The 24535-nt window shown below is 42.5% G+C and overlaps 1 protein-coding gene across 2 annotated transcripts in view; it reads left to right on the top strand.

Annotated features, from left to right (window-relative positions):
* SETD5 (SET domain containing 5) overlaps positions 1-24535 on the top strand; it is a 65271-nt gene that overhangs the window by 32973 nt on the left and 7763 nt on the right. For both annotated transcript variants that reach the window (XM_033071316.1, XM_033071318.1), the window contains 14 exons: positions 1336-1578; positions 6538-6686; positions 7008-7125; positions 7535-7644; positions 7930-8176; positions 8365-8445; positions 10697-10990; positions 11809-12129; positions 12612-12854; positions 16177-16306; positions 17486-17739; positions 20071-20127; positions 21541-22008; positions 23687-23973. In XM_033071316.1, the coding sequence (XP_032927207.1) occupies positions 1336-1578; positions 6538-6686; positions 7008-7125; positions 7535-7644; positions 7930-8176; positions 8365-8445; positions 10697-10990; positions 11809-12129; positions 12612-12854; positions 16177-16306; positions 17486-17739; positions 20071-20127; positions 21541-22008; positions 23687-23973 (3002 nt within the window). The remainder of the gene's footprint in view (positions 1-1335; positions 1579-6537; positions 6687-7007; positions 7126-7534; positions 7645-7929; positions 8177-8364; positions 8446-10696; positions 10991-11808; positions 12130-12611; positions 12855-16176; positions 16307-17485; positions 17740-20070; positions 20128-21540; positions 22009-23686; positions 23974-24535) is intronic.

Genomic DNA, 24535 nt, shown 5'->3' with positions numbered 1-24535 from the left:
TGATAGCTTCCAGTCAGATAGTGCAATCCAGCTCTGAGAGGTGATTGATTCATGGCACTTGGGAGTGGGGTGTTTGATGTAAGGGATGTAGAACTGGTTGTGGCTGCTCTTCTGTGAGGGCAGTTATTGTTTGATTGCATCAAAGCTATTTCAAGCTTGGACATCAAAGTAGTTCACAAGTTTAATACTGGGAGTCCCTGTTAGTGCTGCCTTGTTTCTCTCCACATCCTCTTACTAGGGATGGATGGGACAATATATTTATCTCTGACTTCCTGCAGTGGTGGTAGGTGTGGCCACTGAATGGGAAGGTTATTTGACAAAAAAGTAGACTTGAACTGTGAGCTGCATTTATTTCTAGACACACAAGAGGTGCCTTAAGGTTTGCTCAGTTCCACCTGACCCCAGTCCTGCAGCTGGCAGCAGCCTCTAGCAGGTGGTTCAGAGGAAAGAGGACAATCCTGTGGTGTCCCTATGCACCATCTCCATAGTATGCAAGTGACTTGAGAGGGTAAAAATGCATGAAACTCTTACTGGTTTTAATATATATGATTAAAGTAATGATTGCTCTTCACTTGTCCTTGTTACTAAGACCTCAGTGTCATATGTGTCTCAGTGTTTTATGAAGCCAGTTGAGTTACTGAGCTCTGGAGTATTTGTTGAACTACTTCAACTACTGCCAAGAATGAAGCCTAAGTATCTTTCTTTCTACCAGCTTCTGTTTTCCCCTCCTTTACAAGACAGTCTAAACGGATTACCTGATTTTGCCCTCTCTTCTTTACTCTGCTTAGGACTTGCAGTTTTAACCTTCTGGGTATTAGCTTGTGCTCTACATTCAGTTTCTTGAAACTCTGGTGACCATTTAGCTAGAAGGTTCGGGGCTATTTTTGGATTGGTCACTGCAAAGATTGAGATGCAGTCAGCATCATTGAGCATTGTGTTAGCCATGAGTGGGTTGACTGTAGGACAAGCCTTCATGAGATTTATTTGCCTTTGTGTTTTCTGTGCCTTTGCTTTTTTAATGTACTTAATTATTTTTCCGAAATATCTTTAAATTTTTTTTTCTGGCCATGTGTTAGCCTAATTTTATTTTATGTAGAAGTGCCAAGTGTCAGCTTTCAAGAGGTCTTAGTTCTGCACAGAAATCTGTAGATTTCTAAGTGGCACTGTTGTGCAGTGTTCTGGAGGATGCAGATGCTGAAAAATGTGTCCTCATAACCAACAGTTACATAGCTTGGAACAGATTTGCCTTTTTTGTAGCTTATTCATGTGCTTGGAGCGCTGTGGATAGGTTTTCCTGCTGTGTACTATCCATTCATTCTTTGCTGTTTGGTGCAGAATTCCCCTTCTGAAGCACATGCCTTGGATGAAAACACAGCTGAAGGGTGGGAGAATCGGATACGCCTCTGGACAGACCAGTACGAGGAAGCCTTCACAAACCAGTACAGTGCTGATGTGCAGAACTTGCTGGAGCGTCATCTAAACTCTAATAAAGACTATGTGGGCAAAACTGCTATGCTGGACACAATCAACAAAACAGAGCTGGCCTGCAATAATACTGTTATTGGGTCCCAGATGCAGGTAAGAGCAAGCAGGACAGAGGAGTGGGTCAGGGCATGGGTGACCAATGTAGCTCAGACCAACAGGCATAGGTTTGAAACACAGTGAATCAGAAATTATGCCAGTACAGAGAAAGATTCACAAATATTTGCATTAGACCAAAACAGTGTTGCTAAGCTGGGGATATTTCACACATTTATGGGATGTGGGTAATAGGTATTTTACCATAATGCTTCAGTCACTGAATGGCCTGAGGCAGAACCAGATCTGTCACTTGCTGGAGATAGAAAATTTCCTGCTTTCCTGCTTTATTTGTTATTCTGTTTCTCAACTCATGTTGTGTGGAAGGGTATTTTAAAGAACCTTTCAACATTAGTTCAGTATTTGGATTATTTGGACTTTTGTAACTTCCAAATACTGCACAACTACAATTGATTTTAGGAAGCTGGTCTCTCCCTAACTTTCCAGCTATGAGCAGTGGTTGGTGTCTTGCCATCAAACAAGCAGAAACAGGAAAACAATGTGTTTGTGTGGTGTATGTTCTCCCCACTCATACTCTTCTTACCTGTTGTTTCGTCTTATCTGTGCTTTATTGAGCAGAACACAGCCTGAACATAGTTCAGGCTTTTCTGGGCCTTCTCTGTCCAGGACTATGGAGATAGTTGCATCTGAAAGGGTGGGCTCCAAAAGAGAAGTGGGGCACTTTGTATAAAGGGAGCAAAGTCAGAAACCTGAATATCAGGTATATGTTTGTGCTTGAATCATTCTTGTTTATATCAGCTGACTCACTCAGTGAAGTTCATATGTTCCCTCCCACCTTTCTCTCTGCTTTCATGCAGGTGAAGCATTCCAGGCTGAGCACAGATATTGCCAGTAAGGGAGAGTGCAGAAAGAGAACTTTGAACCAAACTTTCTTGCATTCTTTCCTCTGATTCTGCAATAAATAAAATTTCTTGGCAGGAGGGTGCTGGGGAGAAACACTTCTTGCTGGCTATGTGAGTAGCCTTTCTAAAGAGAGCAGCTGAGGAAATGCAGAGAAGAAAAAGTTCTCTAGAAATCTTAATATTTTTTGAGACTGAATGTAACCAATTCTGTCTGCCTCACATGGGTTTTAGGAAAAGTCCTGAAATAAGTAATAAAACACATGCTGTGTTTCTTGATATGTGTACACCACAACACAGGACTATAGAAGATACCATACGTAAATGCACTTGTTCTTGTCATCCTCTCTCAACCTCTCACTTCCCAGTACAGACATAGGTTTTCCCATGGGAAAATGCGGCCAGCATTCCAAATCAGAAGACTCCAAATGTGATACATACCAAAGAAACAAAAAAGTAGGAAGTTGAAAAACTTCATAGTGAGCTGTAGTTACTGTAAACAAGCTGTTGGTAGGTACTTGTTATTGCACATGCTGGGAAGGTGTCAGAGGACTTTGTGGCTTTGTCTTGGACCCTGAGGAAAAACCAGGTGGCTGTCCTGGGTTTCTGCTTGTCAGCTCCTGTGTCCTGTTGTCTCTGCTCAGGAGGTGGCTGTGGAATGTTGTGAGGAGGGCACCTGCACAGGTTGGAGCACATGCTCTCATGCACGGCATTCTATTTTTGTTTCACTCATTTGTCTCATCTTTAGTAGGCAAACTGAGAAGGCTTCTTGATTTGCATCAGTTGTCTGTTAACTGGGTATCATTATTGAACACAAAAATAGCTTTTCAGTGAGATAAGGGAAAATAGGTACTTAGAGTTAGAAAAAAATCAGGAGGCTGTGCCAATATACATTTGCCAGCTGTGTAAAAATATTGTTGCTGCTCTCCTTGGTCATGAAGACTCTGGAGAGAAGAGAAAGGAATAAAAATGTTTTCTATGCCCTGGATAGTCTTAATAGTTCAGGCAGTCATTTAACTTAGGTCAACAGTGATGCAAGTATATACTCAAAAGAGATTGAGATGTGACCTAAAAGCTTCCTCAAACTAGGAAGAGTAGGGAAAGATGAGTTAAGAGTTGTACATGGAGGATATGGGATTTTCTTCATTGGAATATTTTGGATAAGACATGAGGAAATGGTCTCAAGTTTCACCAGGGGAGGTTTACATTAGATATTAGGAATTTTTTTTTTTTTTTAACAGAAGGTTTACCAAACTGGAACAGGCTGCTTTGGGAAGTGGTGGAGTCCTGGAGGTATTTAAATACTTGTGAATGTGGCACTGAGGGATACGGGTTAGTCATGGACTGGACAGTGCTGGGTTAACACTTGAACTCAATTTTAGAGGGCTTTTCTAACCTAAATGATTCTGTGATTTTATGAGAAACCAGTTCTCAGCTGTCCTCATGATGCAAAGTGAAAGTTGTGAAAATATGAAGCTGTTTAAGTCTTATGCATAAAATCATCTTAGTCCTGGCTACTGCCAGTTGCTCGACAAACTGAAAGCTGTGAATCTCTTTCCTGACTGTTGTTGCCAAACCAAACCCAGGGTTAGTATTTGCCCTTTGTTGCCTCTGATAATTGCTGACTTGAGCTCAAACCCCTGACTGATTTCACATTCTGAAGTGAAGAGCAAAAAGGCCTTTATAAAATAAAGCCACTGAGTATTATGCAGATGTTGCTCTGCAAACATATCAGAACAGTTTTGGCTGATTAGCAGTCAGCAGTCCCTAGCCTGTGACATGAATAAAATCATTTGTTCTTTTCACACATGAAAGCATGGCAGCTAATCCACTTCATATTTCTAAATTCAGAGAATGAAAACAAGCTGAGCTGTGTCTTGCCAGAAGAGCTGTGAGATCATTCCTGTTTCACCAAACTCAGATAAAATAAACAGAGCTTCTCTTTCCTGCACAGACTTTCTCCTCCTTTGACTACCCCACCTTATCCCACCTATATTCCCCAAGCAGTTTTCTGGCATGAAGTGAAGAGTAATACAAGTCAGTCATGGGGCAAAGGTGACAGTGAAGGCTACCAGACATTAAATTGCATCTCTGAAAGATATGGTCTCTTATACTCTTAGAGTAGTAGAACAGTTTAGGCTGGGAGGAACTACTGAAGGTCATCTGGTCCAACCCTCCTGTGAAGGGCCAGCTTAGGTAAGAAAGTATAAAAAATTATTGATAGTATAAAAACAGAATTATTCAGCTGAAGACACACTGGGTCCTAATTAATCTAATAACTTCATATACTTTCTTCTTATCTCCTGTCATACACTAGGAAATCTGGTCCCATTTATTTATTCTTTGTTGCCACAGTTGGATAGTACAAAGTGCTAAAAGTAATTTAGGCACTACTCCATGTAGTGTAAGCAGTCTCATCTTGCAATTTGCTCATGTCGTGGGTTTGTTGATCACAACTCAGGACCAGCAGTTTAGCTTCTTAATCTGGAAATAGTGTGTTTCTGTTATGCCACTTGGGTGGACTTAGGGAATTCTTTGTGAGCTTCTGTCAGGACCCAAGAACTGAAGAGATGAACACCCTGCAAGGCTCTTCAGTCTCCAGTACATATATCCAGGTTTTCCCAGTTGCTGGGAAATAGAGTGGTATGAGACAGATATACCCCATAGGCATGAAAAATGTATCACTGGATTATATCTCAAGAGGAGCTCTGGACCATTACTCCCATCTGAATAGATTTCAAATTAATATTTTTATAAAGCTGTCTTTATCCTGGATCTGAATGAGAGAAGCCAACAAATAGATCTTACTTTACTAGCTCATGCTAAATCTGCACTATAATGTCTTATAGAAACAACAAAAGTCATTTTCCGGAGGAGATTTCATACAAAGGAGATACTAGATCAGAGTCAGAAAAAAAAAGGTTTAAAAGATCTGTGGATCAGTATTTTCATGTGCTCAGTATGAGGGTTTTGCTGGGTTCCCAGTGCTGCCTTAAGACATCAACTTTTATTTCCACAAGGTGTGTTCTGTCATTTTTTAGGCTAAGCCCCTTAAACTAATTTTTATCCATTTCAGCAGAGTGTTCATGAGCTGTTTCTAATGAGAGCTCTCTCAGGAAAAGTCAGAAACTTGCTTTCAGTAAAATTTTGTGGTTTACTCCCAATTTAGATACATGACTGTCATTATTACTGAAGTCAGAACACTTATGCTTCAATTCACTCTGGAAAAGTATCAAAACTGGGCCCTTATGAGCAGTGAATAGAATGCCTAGGAAGCAACAGGCACAGCACTGGTGGTGGGGCAGCCAGTCATCTTTGCATAATCTACTTGCAGAGAAGTTCAATCTGTTAAGTAAGAAAAGTACTTTGTTTTTATGGAACAAGTCTCTCCTATAGCCTAATGCTTATAATATCCCTTCCATTATTCCATAAAATATGTCATATTTGGATGTCTGTACTTAAAGAATGCTGTGGTTTCATGCTGTCAAGACACATTGTGAAAACTATTGTAATAGAGCTGTAGATTTTAACATATGTTTTAATGAATTGTCACTATTTCATTAAAAATTTATTCCCTCTTGTTAAAAAAATTTTAAAAATCAGCTGAGCAGAGATGTAGAGAAGTTTCTGGATGGAGATGGAAATTGTCAGCTTAAGTCTTTGGCCTGTTTGCTGGAATTTACCATCCTCTGCAGAAGGATAAGCTTGCATTTTTGTCCTCTGAATGTGTGACAACCCACAATTTAGGGAAGATCTGAATTATTCTGGCTGTGAAAGGGACCATAATTGCAAAGCAATTCCCAGTTAGTAGCAAGTGACAGGTCTGGTTATGCCTCTAGCTGCAAGACTGAAATACTTGGTCTAATAGATTTGTCAGACTATTGTTAAAGGAAAGGAATAAATACTGTTTACTTTTTATGAATATTATCAAGTTAGTGGTCATTACTAAATTGTTACAAAATAAATAAAATTTCACCTGGCAGAGTTCCTGTGTGTTGCTATTAGAATATTCTTTTCTTTGTATCTAGGTAAAATATTCTTCATGAGTTAGAGGCCTTTGGTTCAAATTTTCCTCTTTTGCTCTGATTTTTTGTTACAGCTGCAGTTGGGAAGGGTGACTCGGGTTCAGAAGCACCGGAAGATCCTGAGGGCAGCAAGAGACTTGGCACTAGATACCCTTATAATTGAGTATCGAGGGAAAGTTATGTTACGACAGCAATTCGAGGTCAATGGGCATTTCTTCAAAAAGTAAGAGTACTATGAAATGATTGGTATGAGAGCATCATGGCACAGAGAGACTGGTGTCTCTGTGGGATAGTGCTCACTTACAGGGTCCTGTCAGCTGTGCCTTGCATAAAAATGGGAAATCAAATATATCACCTCAGCTGGATGCTCTGCTTATGGACCAAACCCTCTGAAATAGATGTTTTTAATTGTTGGACGTACATAAGCCCCCAGAGCAATAGTCCTGATGGAAGTGCTGCTTCCAGTAAAGTGAGGGATACCTGTTAACAGCAGGGCTGTGGGAATTGGGTATTTTGGGATTGAGATGTTCTGTTGCTTCTGCAGGCCATATCCCTTTGTGCTGTTCTACTCCAAGTTCAATGGCGTTGAGATGTGTGTAGATGCCCGCACCTTTGGTAATGATGCCAGGTTCATCAGGCGCTCCTGCACTCCAAACGCAGAGGTAAATTCTCTCTTCATCGTCACTGTAATTGCAAATACATGTTTTATATAAGCTTAGTGCTTTCCCTAACTTAAAATGCACTAAATTCAGTAAATTCTCTGTCTCTCTTGCTTGTTGGATGATTTATATTTTGAACATGAGGAACATTTTTTTGGACGAGAAATATTTCTTCTATGTCTTTCTCTTGGCTGCACAATGATACTTAGGGTAAGCAGGTTGTAGTAGTTGTAAGTGGAAAAGCACAGTACGAAACAAGAGCAGTGAGTGAAGCAGGCTTTTCCCTATGGAGAGTTTGGGATAATTATTAATAGGGTAAATTAAGAGCTACTTTGCAAAAGGAGGCTTCTGTCTTGGAAGTAGGAAATGCAACCTGTGGAGACATCAGTTTCTTTCTACTTTGTTTAACAAGGTTCGTCATGTGATTGCTGATGGGATGATCCACCTGTGCATCTATGCTGTTGCCACCATTGCCAAGGACACAGAGGTTACCATCGCCTTTGACTATGAGTACAACATCTGGTGAGTCCTTCACCTCGCCCGGGAGCTCTCCACTGCCCTCCTGGACTGGACATCTTCCTCCAGCCCTTTCCTCGCATTCTACATATTGCTCCGTTTTCTACTGAATTGCATTTCCCGGCTATTCTGTCCAGTTCTGCTGGCATATTCTACAATAGAGGCCATAAGGTAGCCTGCTGTCCTTGCTTTGGCACGTGGTGAGATGTTTAGTAGGAGATGTATTGAATGTCTCTGTGCAGGGGTTGAGAAATGAAGAGTGACACGAATTATGTTTGTGTTTTGGAGCAGCAATTATAAAGTGGACTGTGCGTGTCACAAGGGGAACCGGAATTGCCCTGTGCAGAAACGTAGCCCAAATGCTGCAGAACACCTACCTCCACCTGTTTTAGGCACACTGATTGGGGCAGAAACACGCCGGCGAAAGGCCCGCCGAAAGGAGCTAGAAATGGAGCAGCAGAGCATTGCGTCGGATGAGACCAGCAGTCAGCAAACTGAGGAAGTTCCTGAGGGACCTGCAGCAGCCAGTGACAATGAGGTAAAATCTTTGGGCCCTTGTTATATATGTTACCTTTCAATGCTGCAGGAGTCTGATCCAACAGCATTGGAACCCTCAGAACAGAAACTTCAGGAAGCCTTTTTTAAACCTTTAAACCTTAAATTATCATAGGAATCTTGGTAACTTTGGAACAGTACTGGGTTACTAAATCTGGGTTTCTGTCTCAGGTGCAAGAGAAGGAGGAGAAACAAGAAGGGGAGAAAGAGGAGCCTGTAGAGGAACAGGGAGCCGTGGTCCACAGCAGACGGGCAAGTACCTCTCTCTGTCTGGGTATCACCCTCTTTAGACTTGCTTCATGCAGTGACCAACAGGTCAACTTGGTTATTTCACTTGTTTGAACACAAATCCCATCTGTTACTGATCTCCAGTAATGTGATTAACAACAGCAAAAAAAAAGCAGGGGGGGAGAGGGTGGGTAAAAAACCACCCAGGTTTGGTTGACTTTGAGCTTTGAGTCACAGGATTTATGTTCTTCTGGTGCTGCAGATTTGGAGATACACTATAGATTTGTTTCCTTATTGAAAGGTTTAACTTTCAGCACAGTTCTGTAGTCTAAAACACACCTTCAGCAAAAGCATCAGCACCAGATTCCAAAAAGGTAATTGGACCTTTTTTATGTTCCAGCTGCCCTTCCTTATTACCAGTACAAGAATTTATGGCACTATATAGAACCTTAGCATAGTTTGAGTTGGAAGGGACTATCAAAGGTCACCTAGTCCTACCCCCCTCAGTGAGCAAAGGTATCTTCAATCATACCATGAATCAGAACTTGATTTTTCTTAAAACTTCATCATTTTTGATGGTTAGATATGTAAACAGGTATCTGTTCAGTGTATGGTTTCATAAATATGTTGCCATATGGGGAAAAGGGTAGGATCAAGTTGCAAAAGTTAGTAAGAGGGATAGACCACCAACAGTAATATTGGTACTTACTTTGGAGATCTCTGTGTTTCCAAACTATTGTTGTCTTAAGCAGTCTTCTTGATCAAAATGATCTTTGATAATATAGTCCTTTTTTAGCCTTCATCTTTACTGAGTAGAGCTAGTGGTTTTTTTCTTGTGCTGCTTATGGCTCTTGGGGTTGCTGCTTGGATTAGAATGTTTTATGCATATGAGTGGAGCCATTCTGACTCTTAATTCATTACTTTAAATAAACGAGAAAAATCTAAACAAAAATGCAAATACACAATTAAAACAACCAATCAAGCAGAAACCCAAGGAAGAAAACCAGAAAAATTGCTCCCATCATTTTACCAGCCCACAAATGTATTGAAGCTAGGAATTCCCTGTTTTTTCTTTGCTCACCAATATCATAGTCACCTGTCTTCCTCTAATCAGAGATACAGATCTGTCAAGTGTAAATTTCCTGAAAATCATTTAAATGAAATTTGAATGAGAGCAGTCATCCATCAGATTGGCCTTGAAGCTTGGAGGGAAGATTTCATTTTAATGGAGGGAGGCTGATCTCTTTTTGGGACAGAGTAGTTCAGTAAGCCTAAGTGAAGTGTTAGTTTCCTGTCATCCTGTAAGCCCTGTTCCTGTAGGTTGCACCAGTTAATCTGCCTTAATGCGATTCAGTTTTCTATACTTGGCATCAGGTAAATACCCATATCTCTAGTTTCCCCAGTCTCTCTTCGTGTGTGTATGTGTGTGTGTGTGTGTGTGTAGTATTTCTTAACAGAAAACTGTGAAGGCCAGGCTGTGGGCTCCAAGATATTTTCTTCATGATAAATCCCAGAAGACACTTGACCCCACTTTTTAAAACCCACTTGATTCTTGCCCATCACTGCAACGTTATTGTACTGGGCTTTTTATATTCATAATTACCAATTATTTCTGACACAGCCAGATTGATAAGATTTCCTGTCCTTTCTGTTTACCTACTAAATTGACTTGTTTTGCCTCTCTATTCTCTCATGCACTGTTTTTCCTGTCCACTATGTAAGCTGCTTAGACCAGAGCTTTTATTTTTGAGCTGGGTCATCTTCTGACATTCTTGCTGTGAAAAGAATGAATCTGGAACATTTTAATCAGCTTGTGTGGTGTATTACACTTGCTGCAAATTACTGAATCACGTACTTCTGTTGCCCCTGGCTTCTGTTTGGTTCTAGCATTTGGTCATTAGCAAATAGCTCTATTTGTTTCCAAGTCATCTCTTCACTCTACTTACACTTTCTTACATTTTTAATTCTTCAAAATTATGCATTTCCTTGTGGCTATTTTATAAATATAACTCAATAGAATCTAAGCGGTCCTGTTTAAGAACAAAGTCAAGTTCTTCTACTTGCGCTACAAACACATGATTATGTTGTTATTCTGGGAAATTTGCCATATTGAAAAATGCAAATAACTGATAAGAACTGCTTCTCTCTGTCCTCTGTCTGACTTTTATCATTGCTGTTTGGCAGTTGTTCGCTTTGTGCTGCTTCCCATATCTGTTCTTGCCTTGTTTATGTGCATAATTCACCATGCTTACTTCAATTTACCCTTGTGTTGTAGTCCCGGGAAGACAGGAAGGTAGAAGCCATCATGCACATGTTTGAGAACTTAGAAAAGAGAAAGAGGAGACGAGAGCAACCATCAGACCGCAACAGCACTGATGCTGAAATCAACAGCAATTCTGAAGCTCCTGAGGTGGAAGAAGTAAAAACAGAGACTCCTGAAACTGAAGATGGAAGTTCAGCACCGAGTGCTCCTGCTCCTGCTCCTCCTCCTCCTGCTCCTCCTGCTCCTCCTGTTTCTAACAGTACCAGCACTACTGGGGTGAACACACGACGCTCCTCACAAATAGCGGTAAGATGAAGATAGAACTGTTTGCTATCTTGTACAAAGCTCAGGTGCAGCATTTCTGATCACAAGATCATTCAGGTGGGGAGGAGTTTTGTGGGCTCTTTGAGTTAGGTAGAGACAGCTCTGAAGCTAGACCAGGCTAGCCAGTATTTTACCCTGTCTTCTCTTGAAAACCTCTGGGATGGAGATTGCTCCTCTTCCAATTCATGACTGTTAGGTTGAAAAAATTTGTCGTGTATCCAGTCTGAACCTCTCATTTCAGTGTATGTCCATTGATGCACCACTGCATCATGTGGCTTCAGGCTGTTTGTAGGAAGACTGCTGTTACATCCCCCTCAGTCCTCTTTGGGCTGAACAAGCCCAGCTCCTTCTCCAGGTGAACCCCTTTTGTACTGGTGCGAGCTTAAGTTGGATGCATAGTGCAGTGATGGAAAGTTCTTTTCTTTTTGTTTGGGGTTTTTTGACCCAGTCTACTGTGAATGCATGTGTTCCCATTTTATGGCAGGCCTTAGACACTTGCCTGGAGTACTCCATGTCAGCTCGGGTCAGAAATAAGAGCAGTTACCTTGAGAGAAGCAGCAAGTTTCCTATTGCTGCTCTCTTCCTAAAGACCCATGTTCTGTCCTTTAAGAATGCAGAAGACAAAACGATAATGTGCCAGTGTTGAAGGGTCCCCAAGGCCATCTTATGAACCAACACAGAGTCCAACAAGATTTTGAGAGTCAGGTAGTGTCAATAAATAAATCTCAATTCTCAATCCTGTATGCAGAGAAAAGGAATACTCTTAGAGGAGCTCAGACTAATGACAGTTTATTTTGTAGGATGCTGTCCCTGAAAAAACAGTGACTAAGCCAGCTCCAGCAAAACCCTCCAGGCCCCGACCAAAAAGTCGCTTCTCTCGATACCGGACCAGTTCAGCACAAAGACTGAGAAGGCAGAAACAAGCCAGTTCCCAGCAAGCTGAACTCACACAGGCTGTCCCAGAGGAAGGAAGCACTGCCAGCTTGGTAACCACAACAGATGTCAGCAATGTGGAAGGACCGGGAGAAGGCAGACAGTTGACAGGATCTGACCCAACTGCTATCCTGGCTACAGGATCCCAGTCTAATCGAGCTGCAGTAAAGTACCCTAAAACAAAAAAGGTAAATAGGATCAAGTGCTGAAGGTTGGGATGGCAGATATTCATTTAGAATGCAACCAAGTGGTTAACTTTCAGCTTAGAATTGAAGAAATGTGACTGCAACTGTCATGTACAAGCTAGGATAAAGTTGGAAAGGAGGAAAAATTGCAGAAGCTAGCAGGCAACTGCCACATACTGGGCCTAAATTAGCTATTAATAAATTTAGTTTTGAGTCTAGAAACTAGTTTTGAATAGGGTGATGGAGTTTTTGGAGAATCTTCTAATAAGACGAATGGAGCATAAAATCGAGCTACTTCTGTGACATTGGGTTGTGTCTCCAACAGGTGAGAGTTGGGTTTGACACAGGAAGTCCTTCCTGTTGAGAAGAGGGGGGATTTTAGCATGTGGGCTGACCTGAACATTGCTTCCCATACACCACTGTGCCATATTGCCTTTCTTCTTCACCTGTGCTGGTAGCACTGACGTGTGTGTTTCCTCCTGCAGTACCTGGTTACGGAATGGCTGAACGACAAGGCAGAAAAGCAGGAGTGTCCAATTGAGTGTCCTCTGCGCATTACTACAGACCCAACAGTTTTGGCAACTACCCTAAATATGTTGCCAGGTCTCGTGCACTCCCCGCTGATTTGTACCACACCTAAACACTACATTCGCTTTGGTTCACCTTTCACCCCTGAGAGACGTCGAAGGCCCGTTCTGTTGGATGGCATTTACAGCTCCTGTAAGAAGGTATGTTCGTTCATGTCTTACCTTTACATGATGTACACTCATCTTACTGGCCCCCTTGTAAAGTTGTTGTGTCCTTTTGGAGTTTATTTCCATGTATTCCCGCTGAGCTTATGTGCTGATGCAGAGTCCAGGCTGTGACTGCTGACCTCCTTGCCAGAATTCATCCTTTCCTTTTGCCATGGTAGAACAACTGTTCTGTATCTGCCCTTTTAGAAACACGTACTTTCAGATCTGCTATTTATTATCCAGCATACACAATTCAAAGAGTGTTGATTGCTTCCCTTAGAAAGTTTTATGTTATTACTTTCACAGTCAGAGGATGATTGGCATTGTGGGGTAGGACTGTGTTGCAGAGGACCTCTAGAATCCAGTGCCTCAGTTAAGATCCATTGTCTTTGGAGAGCCTTTGTGGTTTAAAACCTTGAGTTTTCCTGTTCACAAGAACAAGTCCACAGCTCTTTGTTTGGCATCACAGACTGCCTATCTACTACAGATACTTGAGGCCATGCAGGAAGCCTGAACCAGGCCCAGCTAAGAACTTAGTTTCTCCAGAGATGACCAGTAAATGCCAGTATTTACCCTTCTGCAGAGAAGGCGAGGTAGTTCACTCAGTTTTATATCAAAATCCATCTTCCCTGTTGCCTGTTGGTTTTCTCAGAGACTTTCCAGTTCCTGTGTGATTACCTGAGAACAATTATACAGAAATCTTTTCTGCTCTCCCTGTCTTGGTGGCTTTCAGGTACTATGTCCTGTTCTTCCTTTGTTTGAGGGTATTTTTCCAGAGAGAATCTTTGGACTTCACTGTTTTCCACCTTCAGACAATTTGCTGTCATGCCCTAACAGTCTCTTCAGTATTTCCTTCATAGGTAAAGCTCTTCATGGTTCGTACATAGATGTATGACAACACTTTGTCTGTTTCTGTGTGCCTGAGCACCCTCCCTCATGCATCTTTAACCTGAGAACTGCAAGGTTTGAGCTTCATTTGAACCTTACCAGTGTGTTTGAGCCCTAGGGAAGAGAGAAACATCCTGAGCAAAGCTGGCAGAGTTATTTGCAGTTCTGTGCTCAGTGCAGTTGCCATACAACTGACCAGCAAGCTCAAAATTGAGGGAAAACTATTGTCATGGAACAAGTCTTCCAAGCTGTCTCATTTGAATCTTTTCTAGTCAAATGATAATTCTCACTGCTGGATAGGGGGTGGACTAGTCTCACTATGGATGACTTCCATTTAGTCCACACCTTCCTTGAAGTTGTGTCCAAGACTGGATGTTGTGTTGCAGCTGGGACATTTTCAAAGCAGAAAAATTGCTTTGTGTCTTCTAACCTGTACCCATTTTGTGCATCACAGTATGACTGAGTTTTCTCTGACAGGTTGATTTAAACTTATGTTCAGTTTGTGATTTTGTATGTTTATTAGAACAACCCATTAGTTTTGTAGTAGCCTGTAATTGTAGAAGTGATTGTTCTAGTCTGTGATGTGTAGTGTTTTTCTCTATCCATTTTCCAGTTTAGTAGGAAAATTATTAATGATGTCATCTGGCATTCTTGTTTTTTAATCTGAAAACTTAAATGCAGTGCCTATTTCATTAAATAGTTAATAAAGTACTGAAAGTTGCCGTGTCCAGAACAGATGTTGCAGAAATAATTTGTTAAATTTCTGCGTTTTGAATGTAATTGTTATCTGTTCTAGTGAGGGGTTCCATCCATTTCGTAGGAGATCCCTGGCTTTTTCTTGCAAAATGCTTTTTAGCATTTGGTGGTTTTATGACTTAAGAGTCTGGAGATGCAGAAATCTGCTTCTCGTGTTGAGGAATGTTTAGAAGACCCACAGGGAACACCTCCTTTTCAGCCAGCTGAGGTTTAGAAATGGTCCAGAACTTGATGATACGCTCTCTCAAGACCTGGTCTGTGTCTTGTCTACTTTTGACTACTCAGCCAAGGAGGTTGATTTATAAAGGCTGTTGAAATAGATCACATATTTTCTTGGATTGTCAGCAGGCCTCATCCTTAAACTACTGAGAACTGTGCCAAAAACTCAGCTGATGATGTCAGTTTGCATCCAAAGCATGGCAGTGTCTGAACCTCGCAAGGAAACTGAACTGTAAGCTGCTCTCACGTTAATCACACACTGTGCAGTGACTTGGCTGTCAGATCAGATGCCACGTTTGAGGTAGAGGTGCTCCAGACTGGCTGGCACTTCTCCCTTTTGCTGGCTGCCACAGTGGAATCCCTTGATTTCCATTTGAACAGAGAAGAAGCGTCTGCTGTACAGTAGCGAAGGCCATCAAAATAGATCCTGTCACCTGCTCTTCATCCTCCCATTGAAGTTTTCACTTTGAGGATTGTGGCCACTGAGTTTGTGATGTACTTTCACGATAGCTTTGAGGAGTCATAAGACACACACGTGTGTCTCTAATAGGATACACATTCCTGGCATGCAGATGAACTGTGGATTGCTGAAAGGTAAAAGTACAATTTTAAAACTCTCTAGGACAAGAAGAGTCTGGTAAAGTGAGTCCCCTGGGTAAACTACACAAATGAAAATTGCTGTTTGCTTTTCTCCTGCAGTTTGCCATCATTTCACTGGATCACCTGAGTGTTTTCCCTTATGTTGTGGCAGTTACCTTTATAGTAGAATAAGCAAAGGTTCCTGCCTGCCATCAGGAGTCACTTTGTATCAAGATACAGGGCTAGCACACTCACTGCAGCAGCTGATTTACTGAGGCTTCAGTTCATGTTCGCTTGTGTGAGATATGAAGCATTCTTAATTGTCTGTATTCAGAAGACTACTGTGACTTACCTTTTTTATTGGTAGCTGAAGAAAAGACTTGCTTTTATTATTTTTTCTTGGCTTACCCTCCTTGAAAACTGCTGCTTGCATTTTAATCAGATTTTTTTTTTCCTCAAATTTGCTCTCCCAGGCAGGAAGCAGCATTTTTTGCAAAAATCAGTGGTTGTAGATAGTTCATTATATTTGTGTCCGTTTTCTTTTAAATTATTGTTCCTTTAATAGTTTCAGGTGCCACTGTTCTGCATTTTTATATTTATAATTTGCTCTTTACTTACCTCTGTTACTGCTGATGATGGCTGCTCCCAGAACCCATGTCAGGAAGGGCCCAGCCCCACCACAGTAGGTGGAGGGCTCAGTGCTGAGAGCAGTGTTCTAACACACTCCCACCCGAGCACACGCCAGCGAGGTAACACCAGGCTGCTGAGCAGCCTGCCCTGCTCCACACAAGTGTAGGAGTTGGAGTGCATCCTGCAGGATTGCAGAGAAAGTGCCCGAGGAGTTTCACGTTTATGCAGTCTCGTTCTGTTTCAGCGCTGGATCAAACAAGCCCTGGAAGAGGGGATGACTCAGACCTCACCAGCTCCACAAGAGAACAGAACCCAGTGTCTATACCAAAGCAATGAGAACAGCAGCTCCTCCAGCATCTGCAAAGATGACACAGGTAAGTGCTCAGCACCATCAGGGCAGCTTGGGCCCTGGAGTCAGACTGGGGAAGGTGCTGAATACCAAAGGCAGCTGTACAAGTGACATCTTAGTGTGTCCTGCTGCCTGGTGGCACAGCTTATGGGTAGGTGAGAATGTTGCTTTGCTGTTCCTTCAAATTTCTTCAGACCCATTCTACCTTGAGCATCTGTAAAGTTTCTCAGTATTTTCCTGTGAAAATATAGTCACTTAATATTGCATTATCAATCTTAGTGCTCAGGGATGTCTTGTACCGTGGAAGGAAGCAGGGTAGAGGGAAGAGAGCCCAGGATCATCTCTTTTCAGCAAGATGCTGTTAAAAGGACAACTAAATACCTGCTGACTGTAGGAAGATGTAGCAAAATCTTACAAGCAGCTGTGTAATAAACAAATGACTAAGTCTCAAGGATGGAGAAGCTAAAATCTGTGAGTAAAGCAACAGAATGGTTAAATATTATATCTGAATTTACAGACAAAGAGAGTGAAGATCAGCCCAGTCAGGGATCAGTTTTCCAAGGGTGACAGACAGGAAGCTAGACATCACACAGATAATACAAATTTGATTATTGAAAGGTTAGATGAATAGGAAATAAACAGAATGCTAGAACCAATAAATGTGTGTCTCAAGCAAGACCTAACCTGTAGAATTTACTGGTGAATTGGTTTTGTTTTTTTAAAAAAACTAAGCATCAAAAAAGATTATTTTGAAGAGAGGCAGGCCTAAGGGAAAGGCTTTAATCTTTTGTGGAAGTGGAAATGTGCTTGGGCTGTATTGATGTAGCCCATAGAGAACTATTAAGGTTCAGGTAGTGATAACTGAGCTACCTCTGATTTTTTGTAGGAATCAGAATGACATGTCCTCTGACCTCTCTCCTCTGTTCTCCTCTCCTCTTTTTGACCTTTCCTGTCTTCCTTTCCCCTGGCTCCCTCTTGTGCTTGCTTCTAGTTGAAATATTTGCTTTTCTTGTTCACTGCATGTTCCTGATGATGTATTGTTGTTCTGTTACCAGTATTTAGACATTGATGTACAAGTAATTCAGAGGTACTTCATTTTTAGGAGTCTTTTGTAGTTGTATTGAAGACTCCTGGGCATTATTTGGAGTGTGATTTGCTCATGGTCAGTGGTTCAGCCGTGTCCTCAGCTCAGTTTGTATTTCAGACTTGCTGAGTCCCCTGAAGAAATGGAAGTCTCGCTACTTGATGGAGCAAAACGTGAAGAAGCTGCTGCGGCCGCTGTCTCCTGTGACGCCCCCGCCTCCCGTCCCTTCGGTCCCCGGCGCGGCGAGCCCGCAGCTGCCCACGCCCTGCTCCTCGCTGCCCGGGGAGGAGGAGACTCGCAATGGTTACGGCATCATGTTCTCACCCATCCCCTCTCTGGCTGCCAGCCGCTGCAATACTCCACTACAGTTCGAGGTAAATCTGGGTGCGCTCAAAACAAAAGAACAGCAATATTTGTAGTAGAGGTGGAACTAGGAACGCCCTCCTTTTTGAGTATGTATTCCTGAGCAGCATCACAGTCTTAGCCTCAAGAGCACTGCTGCCTTTCTCTTCTGCTTTACTTCTAGACAGATCTCCTGCTCTGTGAAGTGTCAAACTTTGCTACAGCTCAGCCTCCCCTCACTTTGTAGCTATCAGTAACATTAGTCTTATCTTTTTTTCTATTTCTGCAGAGCAGCTCCTGAATTTATCAGGTTTTTCAGTGATCTTTAATCATCTCCCCCACTTCAGATCTGTGTGCCAATAGGGTTTTCAATCCTTGCTGCTTCCAAAGAGTTACAAGTATTCAATTTCTCAGAGGCTGTAAGACATTCATGGCTCCTCTTTCCCCAAACAGCTTTCAGTAACCCTGACTATGGTAGCAATACTTCACATCATCTTCCACTGTGTTCTTTGGTTTTCTTTTAAGTGGACTGGGTAGAAGGAAATTGCCTTAATACTTTGGATTTCTTGATAGTTTCCTTCTGCAAAAATTAGCAGAATTAATGAGCAGGCTGTGTAGGTGGTTTCCACTGCTCTAAACTCTGTGGGAGACTTACCAGTATTCATCCAGTCAGGACGCTCCACTCTGTGCCTGTGAATAGGGATCATGCTGTTTGCAGGTTTAGTTTTATTTTTCAGTATTGCATATTTTCATTTTAAAAACCTCATCAAAGATTTGAGGACAGCTGCTCATACTCTGCCGGTTAAAACCATTTCTAAAAATGGTGCAGTGATGACCTGCTCCATACCAGGGACTGACTATCCTGCAGGAATCCCTCATCAGTTTTGCAACAGAGTAAATATTCCTTCCTGGTACTTTCAGCTTAGTGTGCTTTGATTATTTTGGTTGAGAGCCTTTCTTGTAAGCTGTTTGAGAGGCAGGTCTGTAAAGTTTAGCAGTGAGGTGGTTAGCATTGTGGTGCATTGAGGAGAGAGATGAAAGACTGTTTCAGGCAGAAAAAGCTTTACTGGAAACCCTTGCAAGTGGTTGAGGTGGCAGGTCAGGGCAGTGTTGCCATGAACCTCCACAGTCTAATCACTTTCCACTTTAGTGTCAATTAGCCTTGATTTCAATGGGTATCTATAACTTACTTGGCATTTACCTTTTTTTCCTCTTGAAAAGAATCTAACAACTCACTGGACCAAAGTTTGAATGAGTGAATGCATCTCCCCAAGTATAAACTTGTGGCACTGTGGGGACAGAGCAACAGAAAAATTCTTCCATCAGTTAACAAGCTTCCTCAAGCAAACAGAAGTTGTGACTTGCCATCTTGTCTTGCTAGGAAATACATTTTTTAACAAACTTCCTTCTCAACTGATTTCCTAGCTGCTCTCTATAAAACTTGTATCACAAGCTTGTGTAGCTCTGATTTTCAGGTTTGTACAAATTGAGGTTTTTCAGACTCAGTTTTGTGATCTTTTTAGAGTGGAAACAATTTAGAGGATGCTTGGCCCCTCCATATTCATGAGAGTGGCAAAAATCACTATTACATGCCTCTTCCTTTTTTGTGGCGTTTGTCAGAACTTGCTGGTAAGAAATTTCTGAGATTCCTCAGTTTTCTGAGGTTTTCTACTTTATAGAAAACAGTGACTCCTGCTATATTTCTCTGACAGCAACATAGCTCTGGGAATTCTGCCTCTCTGATTCTATTTTAGGCCTGCTCAGTAGCATGGAAAGGGGAGTGCTTGGGAAGAGCCCTTAACTGTGCTGTCACATGCATACACTGCCTTCACTGATAGGTGCTCAGATGATACAACATTTCATAAAGCTGGCTGCTCACACCTCTTCTCTTGAGCTGGAGAGGTGGCCCACGGTGGATTGAAAGAGACACATTTGTTTTATAGGATATGTCTATGAAGGGTCATTTAGTCTTTGGGAGATCTCAGTTTACTTTCTGGGCTAAACCAGCTTTTCTTCTCTCCATGTTCTCAAACTAAAAACCATAAGTGTCTTTCTCTGTACTCCATGGTGTGAAGTCTGTCTGACACCATCAGAAATACAAAGAGTTAGCTGCTGCTTTTCTTAACATTCATGTGCTCTGCTTTGGGTACCAAGTTGCATCATGAGATGCAGTAACCCAGTCCTATCTGTGCTTCCAGGAAACTTTAGAAACTACTCAATCAACCATGATGCTGTCCAGGCTGGGGCCAGTTGTTGGGATAGTTGTTTAGAATCGCCATTGCTAACCTGTGTGCTTTTGTACGTTGTAATTGGCTCTTGACTTTGGAAGTAGATGAATAACTAGATGCTTTTCCATCCTCTAGAACGTGTCCTCCCCCGAGAGCTCCCCTGCGCATAGGCCTGAGTCCATGTCACCTGAGGTAGTTATGGCACCTGGGCTGTGTGTGTGTGCTGGGAGGGGAGGGAGGGAGGAGTGTGCAGGCACTGGCAATAAGGGTGGAGCTTTAGTCACAGTAAGGCTGAGGAGAGTTTTCAGGGTTATCGCAGCAAAACAAACAAATTGAAAACTGGAATTTGATTTGCTTGTTGGCCCTGCTGGGAAACAAACAGTGCAAAGACTCAGTATGCCTCAGCTACTGAGGAGCAGGCAAGAGATTTGGGGACCTGCAATTACCATCACCAATTTCAGACTCAGCCCAGCCCCTAAGTGAAATGTACTGAGTAGTGGCCAAATGGCTGCTGGGGAAGGGTGAGCATTCACCACTAGTTTTGACTGGTGAATGCACAGTGGTACACCTGACCTGCTCTCTTCAGCCTTGACTTATCACCTACTCACAAGCAGACTGAAAATATTGAGGAGATGCTAAAAATAGTATTTTACTTACCCTGACCTGTTGTAAAAGATGAGACTAACTACTTTGCTCAGAGACTGTTTCATAGTAGAAAATATGTGCTCATCTGCAATGTGGTGGATTACTTGGAGCTGTAATACAGCAGGGGAAATGTTCTCAGCAACAGCAGGAGAGCAGAGCTGGTGTCTGGTGCTGCTGTGTTTTTCCTCTGCACTGTAGTCCTGCAAAGAAGATGAAATCTTGTCAGTTATACTCATTGTCTGAAATCCTGACATATTAATGTGGTGAAGGAGATGATTATTCTGCCACCCTGGAGGGTTTTTGGCACTTTAAGTAGATAAGTTAATATATTGTTGTATCATTGCCTAGTGCTCCACAAACTCTGACAGCACAAAGATGATGCCATTGTGGTTTGTTGGAAATTGTAAAATGTAAAAATGCAGTAAAAATTAAATGAATGTACTATTGTTAGAGATTTCCAAAGCTCACAATAAGTGAAAACAAATGGCTTAGAGGTCATGGGTATTTTATTGTTAGGAAGTTAGTAGTGGGTGACTTGGGACAGGCAAGAACTTGGCTAATAAAACAGCAGAAGGACAGCAGGTCTGCTCTATTCTCTCCTGGCTACTGCTCTGTGTTAACATCAACTTGGGAATGTATGAGGCAATTGAAAATGCTGAGTTTAATTCATGAACTGCCTGGGGATAGTGTTGAGCTTTATCCTCTTGCTGCAGAAGGACTGCTGAAGGGGAAAGGGCATCCCATGTTGGACAGCTGAACTGATCATTGTTTAGTCTCAGTCATTCCCCTGTGGAACGAGCAGAACAGTGCAGGAAAGAACCAAAGGGGTAATCAGAAAGCAACAGGGAAATAGGAAGCCAGCATTGTACAGAAGGTTTTCTGACTTAAATTTCTCTCCCTACCCTTGCTTGACCCTTTTCCTGACTACCCACCCCCCTCCTATATCCTTGGGTTTTCCAGGTCTGCCTCCGATCTGACCTGGATTTGAAGGGTGGGTACCTGGATTCCAGTGCAAACACCTGCCAGGAACGGCCATCGCTGCTCAGCTTCGCATCCTCTGATGTGGCTCCACAATCCTCCATAAACTCTACTTCAGAGATGAACTTCCCAGGGAAAAGTGGGGAAGCACAGATGCTGCTACGAAGCTCTGATCAGGCTTTTCGGACAGAGTTTAATTTAATGTATGCCTTCTCCCCACTGAACGCTATGCCACGTGTGGATGGGTTGTTGCGGGGGTCTCCTCCTTTGGGAGAGAGGAAGCCAGTGAATTCGGAAGCAGGATGCTGCAGCTCTCCTGCAGAAGGGTATTTCAGCAGACATGAGTCAGGGCTGCTCAAAGAGACAGTGCATGGATCCATGTCCCCCTGCAGCGAGAGGGCTTCTGAAGGCACCAGAGCTGCTCCCCAGAATCCACCACAAAGGAAGAAGGTAAGTACTCCTGTAAAAGAACTTTTTCGATTGCCATGATGTTTACAGTTCCCACTCAGGTTTCTGCAAAGACTTACAGGGAGAACAAAGAGAGACTGGGCAAGTTATCCAGGCATCCAGTACTGGGTGAAAACAGTCGTTACAAGAGAGAGAGTTACCCTTTAGGCAAGATTTTGATGTGAGAAGTAGAAAAAAAAGACACCACAATGCAAATACATCTTTTGGGAACACAGAAAAATGAGCGGGATGCTGGCAGCTTTCATTAACAGTTGTTAAACAGAGACAAGACCCAGAGCAATAACACAGTGCAGCTGTACAGCTGGGGGAGGTGTTATTTATCAGGATGAAAAGGGTCCTTACTAGGAAAGAGGGTGTAATGTTTCAAAAGAAAACATAGACTGTTTACTAGAACATATTAGAACATTTCCATAACATTGCAACACAAGTAAGATGAAGGTTATTTAAATTTTAGCTCTTTGAAACTGAAAACACGTGAGTATAGTTTAACAAAAGCAAATACAAACTCGTTTCTTACAGCAAACCAGTGATCCTCATGGGACTAAAACTGAGGTAAAATGTTAAGTCAAGGTAGTGCTGTGGTAAAATTGGGTACTCATGGGACAAATATCATTGCCTTTTCCTGTGCTTGGATTTTATGGCAAGTGTGGTAACTCAGATCACTTGTATAAGGGTCCTGCTGCATGGAATATCTTATTTCCTTTCCATTTCTGGAGTCCTGTGATTTTTTTTTCCTTCGTTTTTTTTTTTTTAAATTACCCTTTACTTAAAATCTTCATATGTTGAGTTACTTTTGGAAATACCCTGTTCAATATTTTAGCATCACAAAGTCTTCTGTATGGGCATTGAGTCATAGCTGATAAATTCTTCAGCAGAGCTGCCTTCTGTGAGTCCTTTATGGCTCCTTACCTCATAATAACTCTGAGGGAAGGCTTGCTGAAAGGTAAGTGCTCAGCTGGAAATGTTTGTGTCTTTTTGATACAGCTGACCTTGTGTTCTGAGGCTGCTTTATCTGTGGCTGGTGTCTTTGATAAATCTGAGACTGCTTTGCCCAAAACACATTCTGCCTTGGCTACAAGCAGTTTGTTTTGGTGGTAGTGCTGGAGGTTTGCAATGCCTTAGAGCAGGAACCTGCTCTAAGCAAGTTAAAATTCTGGGCAAGGCTTCACCCAGCTTTTAGTGTTATGTGGCTGAACTAGTGCAGATGAATTGGGCACTGAAGGTACCAGTTCTGTGAAGAAGATTCTTATTACCTGTTCTGGGGATGTACAAATATTGAAAAAAAAATTACATTATGTCATGAACCACAGAGAGTGTATGGAGGGTTTTGAGAGGAGGGAGGTTATAGCAGATTGTTGCTTGAATATGCATCTCCTGAAGTAAAGTGAAAATCCAGGTGGTTAGAGAAGCAAATGAGCTAGATGTTTCTGCTGATTTATTGGTCATAAAAAGTAAAAGATGGGTGATCATGGCAGTCTGGATTTGCACCACTAAGCTCTTTTCTGGAATGCCTGCAGATGCAGCAAGAGTTGACAATCCCAATATGCCTTTTCAAGTTTTACCTGCAGAGCCAGAAGATTTTTTGGACGCTGTGTGGGCCTGTTCCTCCCCCTGCCCTAGTGCTGTGTTCCCTGCCTCACGGCTGTGCTTTCTCCCCCAGGTATCGCTCCTCGAGTACCGCAAGCGGAAACAGGAGGCCAAGGAGGGCGGCGATTCGGGGCGCGGCGCAGGGACCCCCACCCGGCAGGGCAGCGGCGGCTCCGGGACCGACGGGGATGGGAGCAGCCTGCCAGGCTCCGCAGCACGAACTCCGTCCTCGCCACACAGTGGCTTCTCCCCTTCTCATCCCTCCCTGCCTCACGTAGAGGACATCAGCCCACCAGACTCGAGGGGCTGCAGTTCCTCATCATCGCTCAGTAAATCCCAGGAGAGCATCAGCAGTAGGTGGTGAGTGTTACCCTTCCAAGCAAGCCTGGGATTGCTCCATGGGGAAGGACCAAACTCCCCGGGGGACATTTTCATAAAAATATGTGCAGTGAGATGGATTCGTTTGGATCTCTTGGTATTGTTCTCTTTCATAATTCCTAAACAACTGTGAGGGATACCAGCACTCTTCTCAGCCTGTTTTTTAGTTCTTGGCTTAGATATCAAAAATCTGCCTTGAAAGGTACAAACTGAAGCAGCTGTTGCTCTATCTGTCCCTTTTCAGGTCTGGGGTAGTAAGGTCTTGCCCAGGCAATGAAAGTCTAATCCAGGTCTTTTTTTGCTGAACCTTCACTCTTTTTGGACATGAGTGGTACTAAGTCCGTTCCTGTTCTGAAGGAAAGCTCACAGGCTCTGTAGCTTCACATTTGAGAAACAGGGATTGTGCAACAGCTCCAGCTTTGCTAATTTACCAGACTCTGGTCAGTGGCATGCCTAAGACATGGATAAAGCACCTTTATCATGGTTACCATGAGAAGGTTTGATAGGGGAAAGTCTTCAAAAATGTTTGAACCTGGTTCAAAAC

This window comes from Catharus ustulatus, chromosome 13, assembly GCF_009819885.2.
Source record: "Catharus ustulatus isolate bCatUst1 chromosome 13, bCatUst1.pri.v2, whole genome shotgun sequence".
Classification (NCBI taxonomy): Eukaryota; Metazoa; Chordata; class Aves; order Passeriformes; family Turdidae; genus Catharus; species Catharus ustulatus.
The sequence above is the reverse complement of the archived record's forward strand: the minus strand, read 5'-3'. Positions and strand labels throughout refer to the sequence as shown.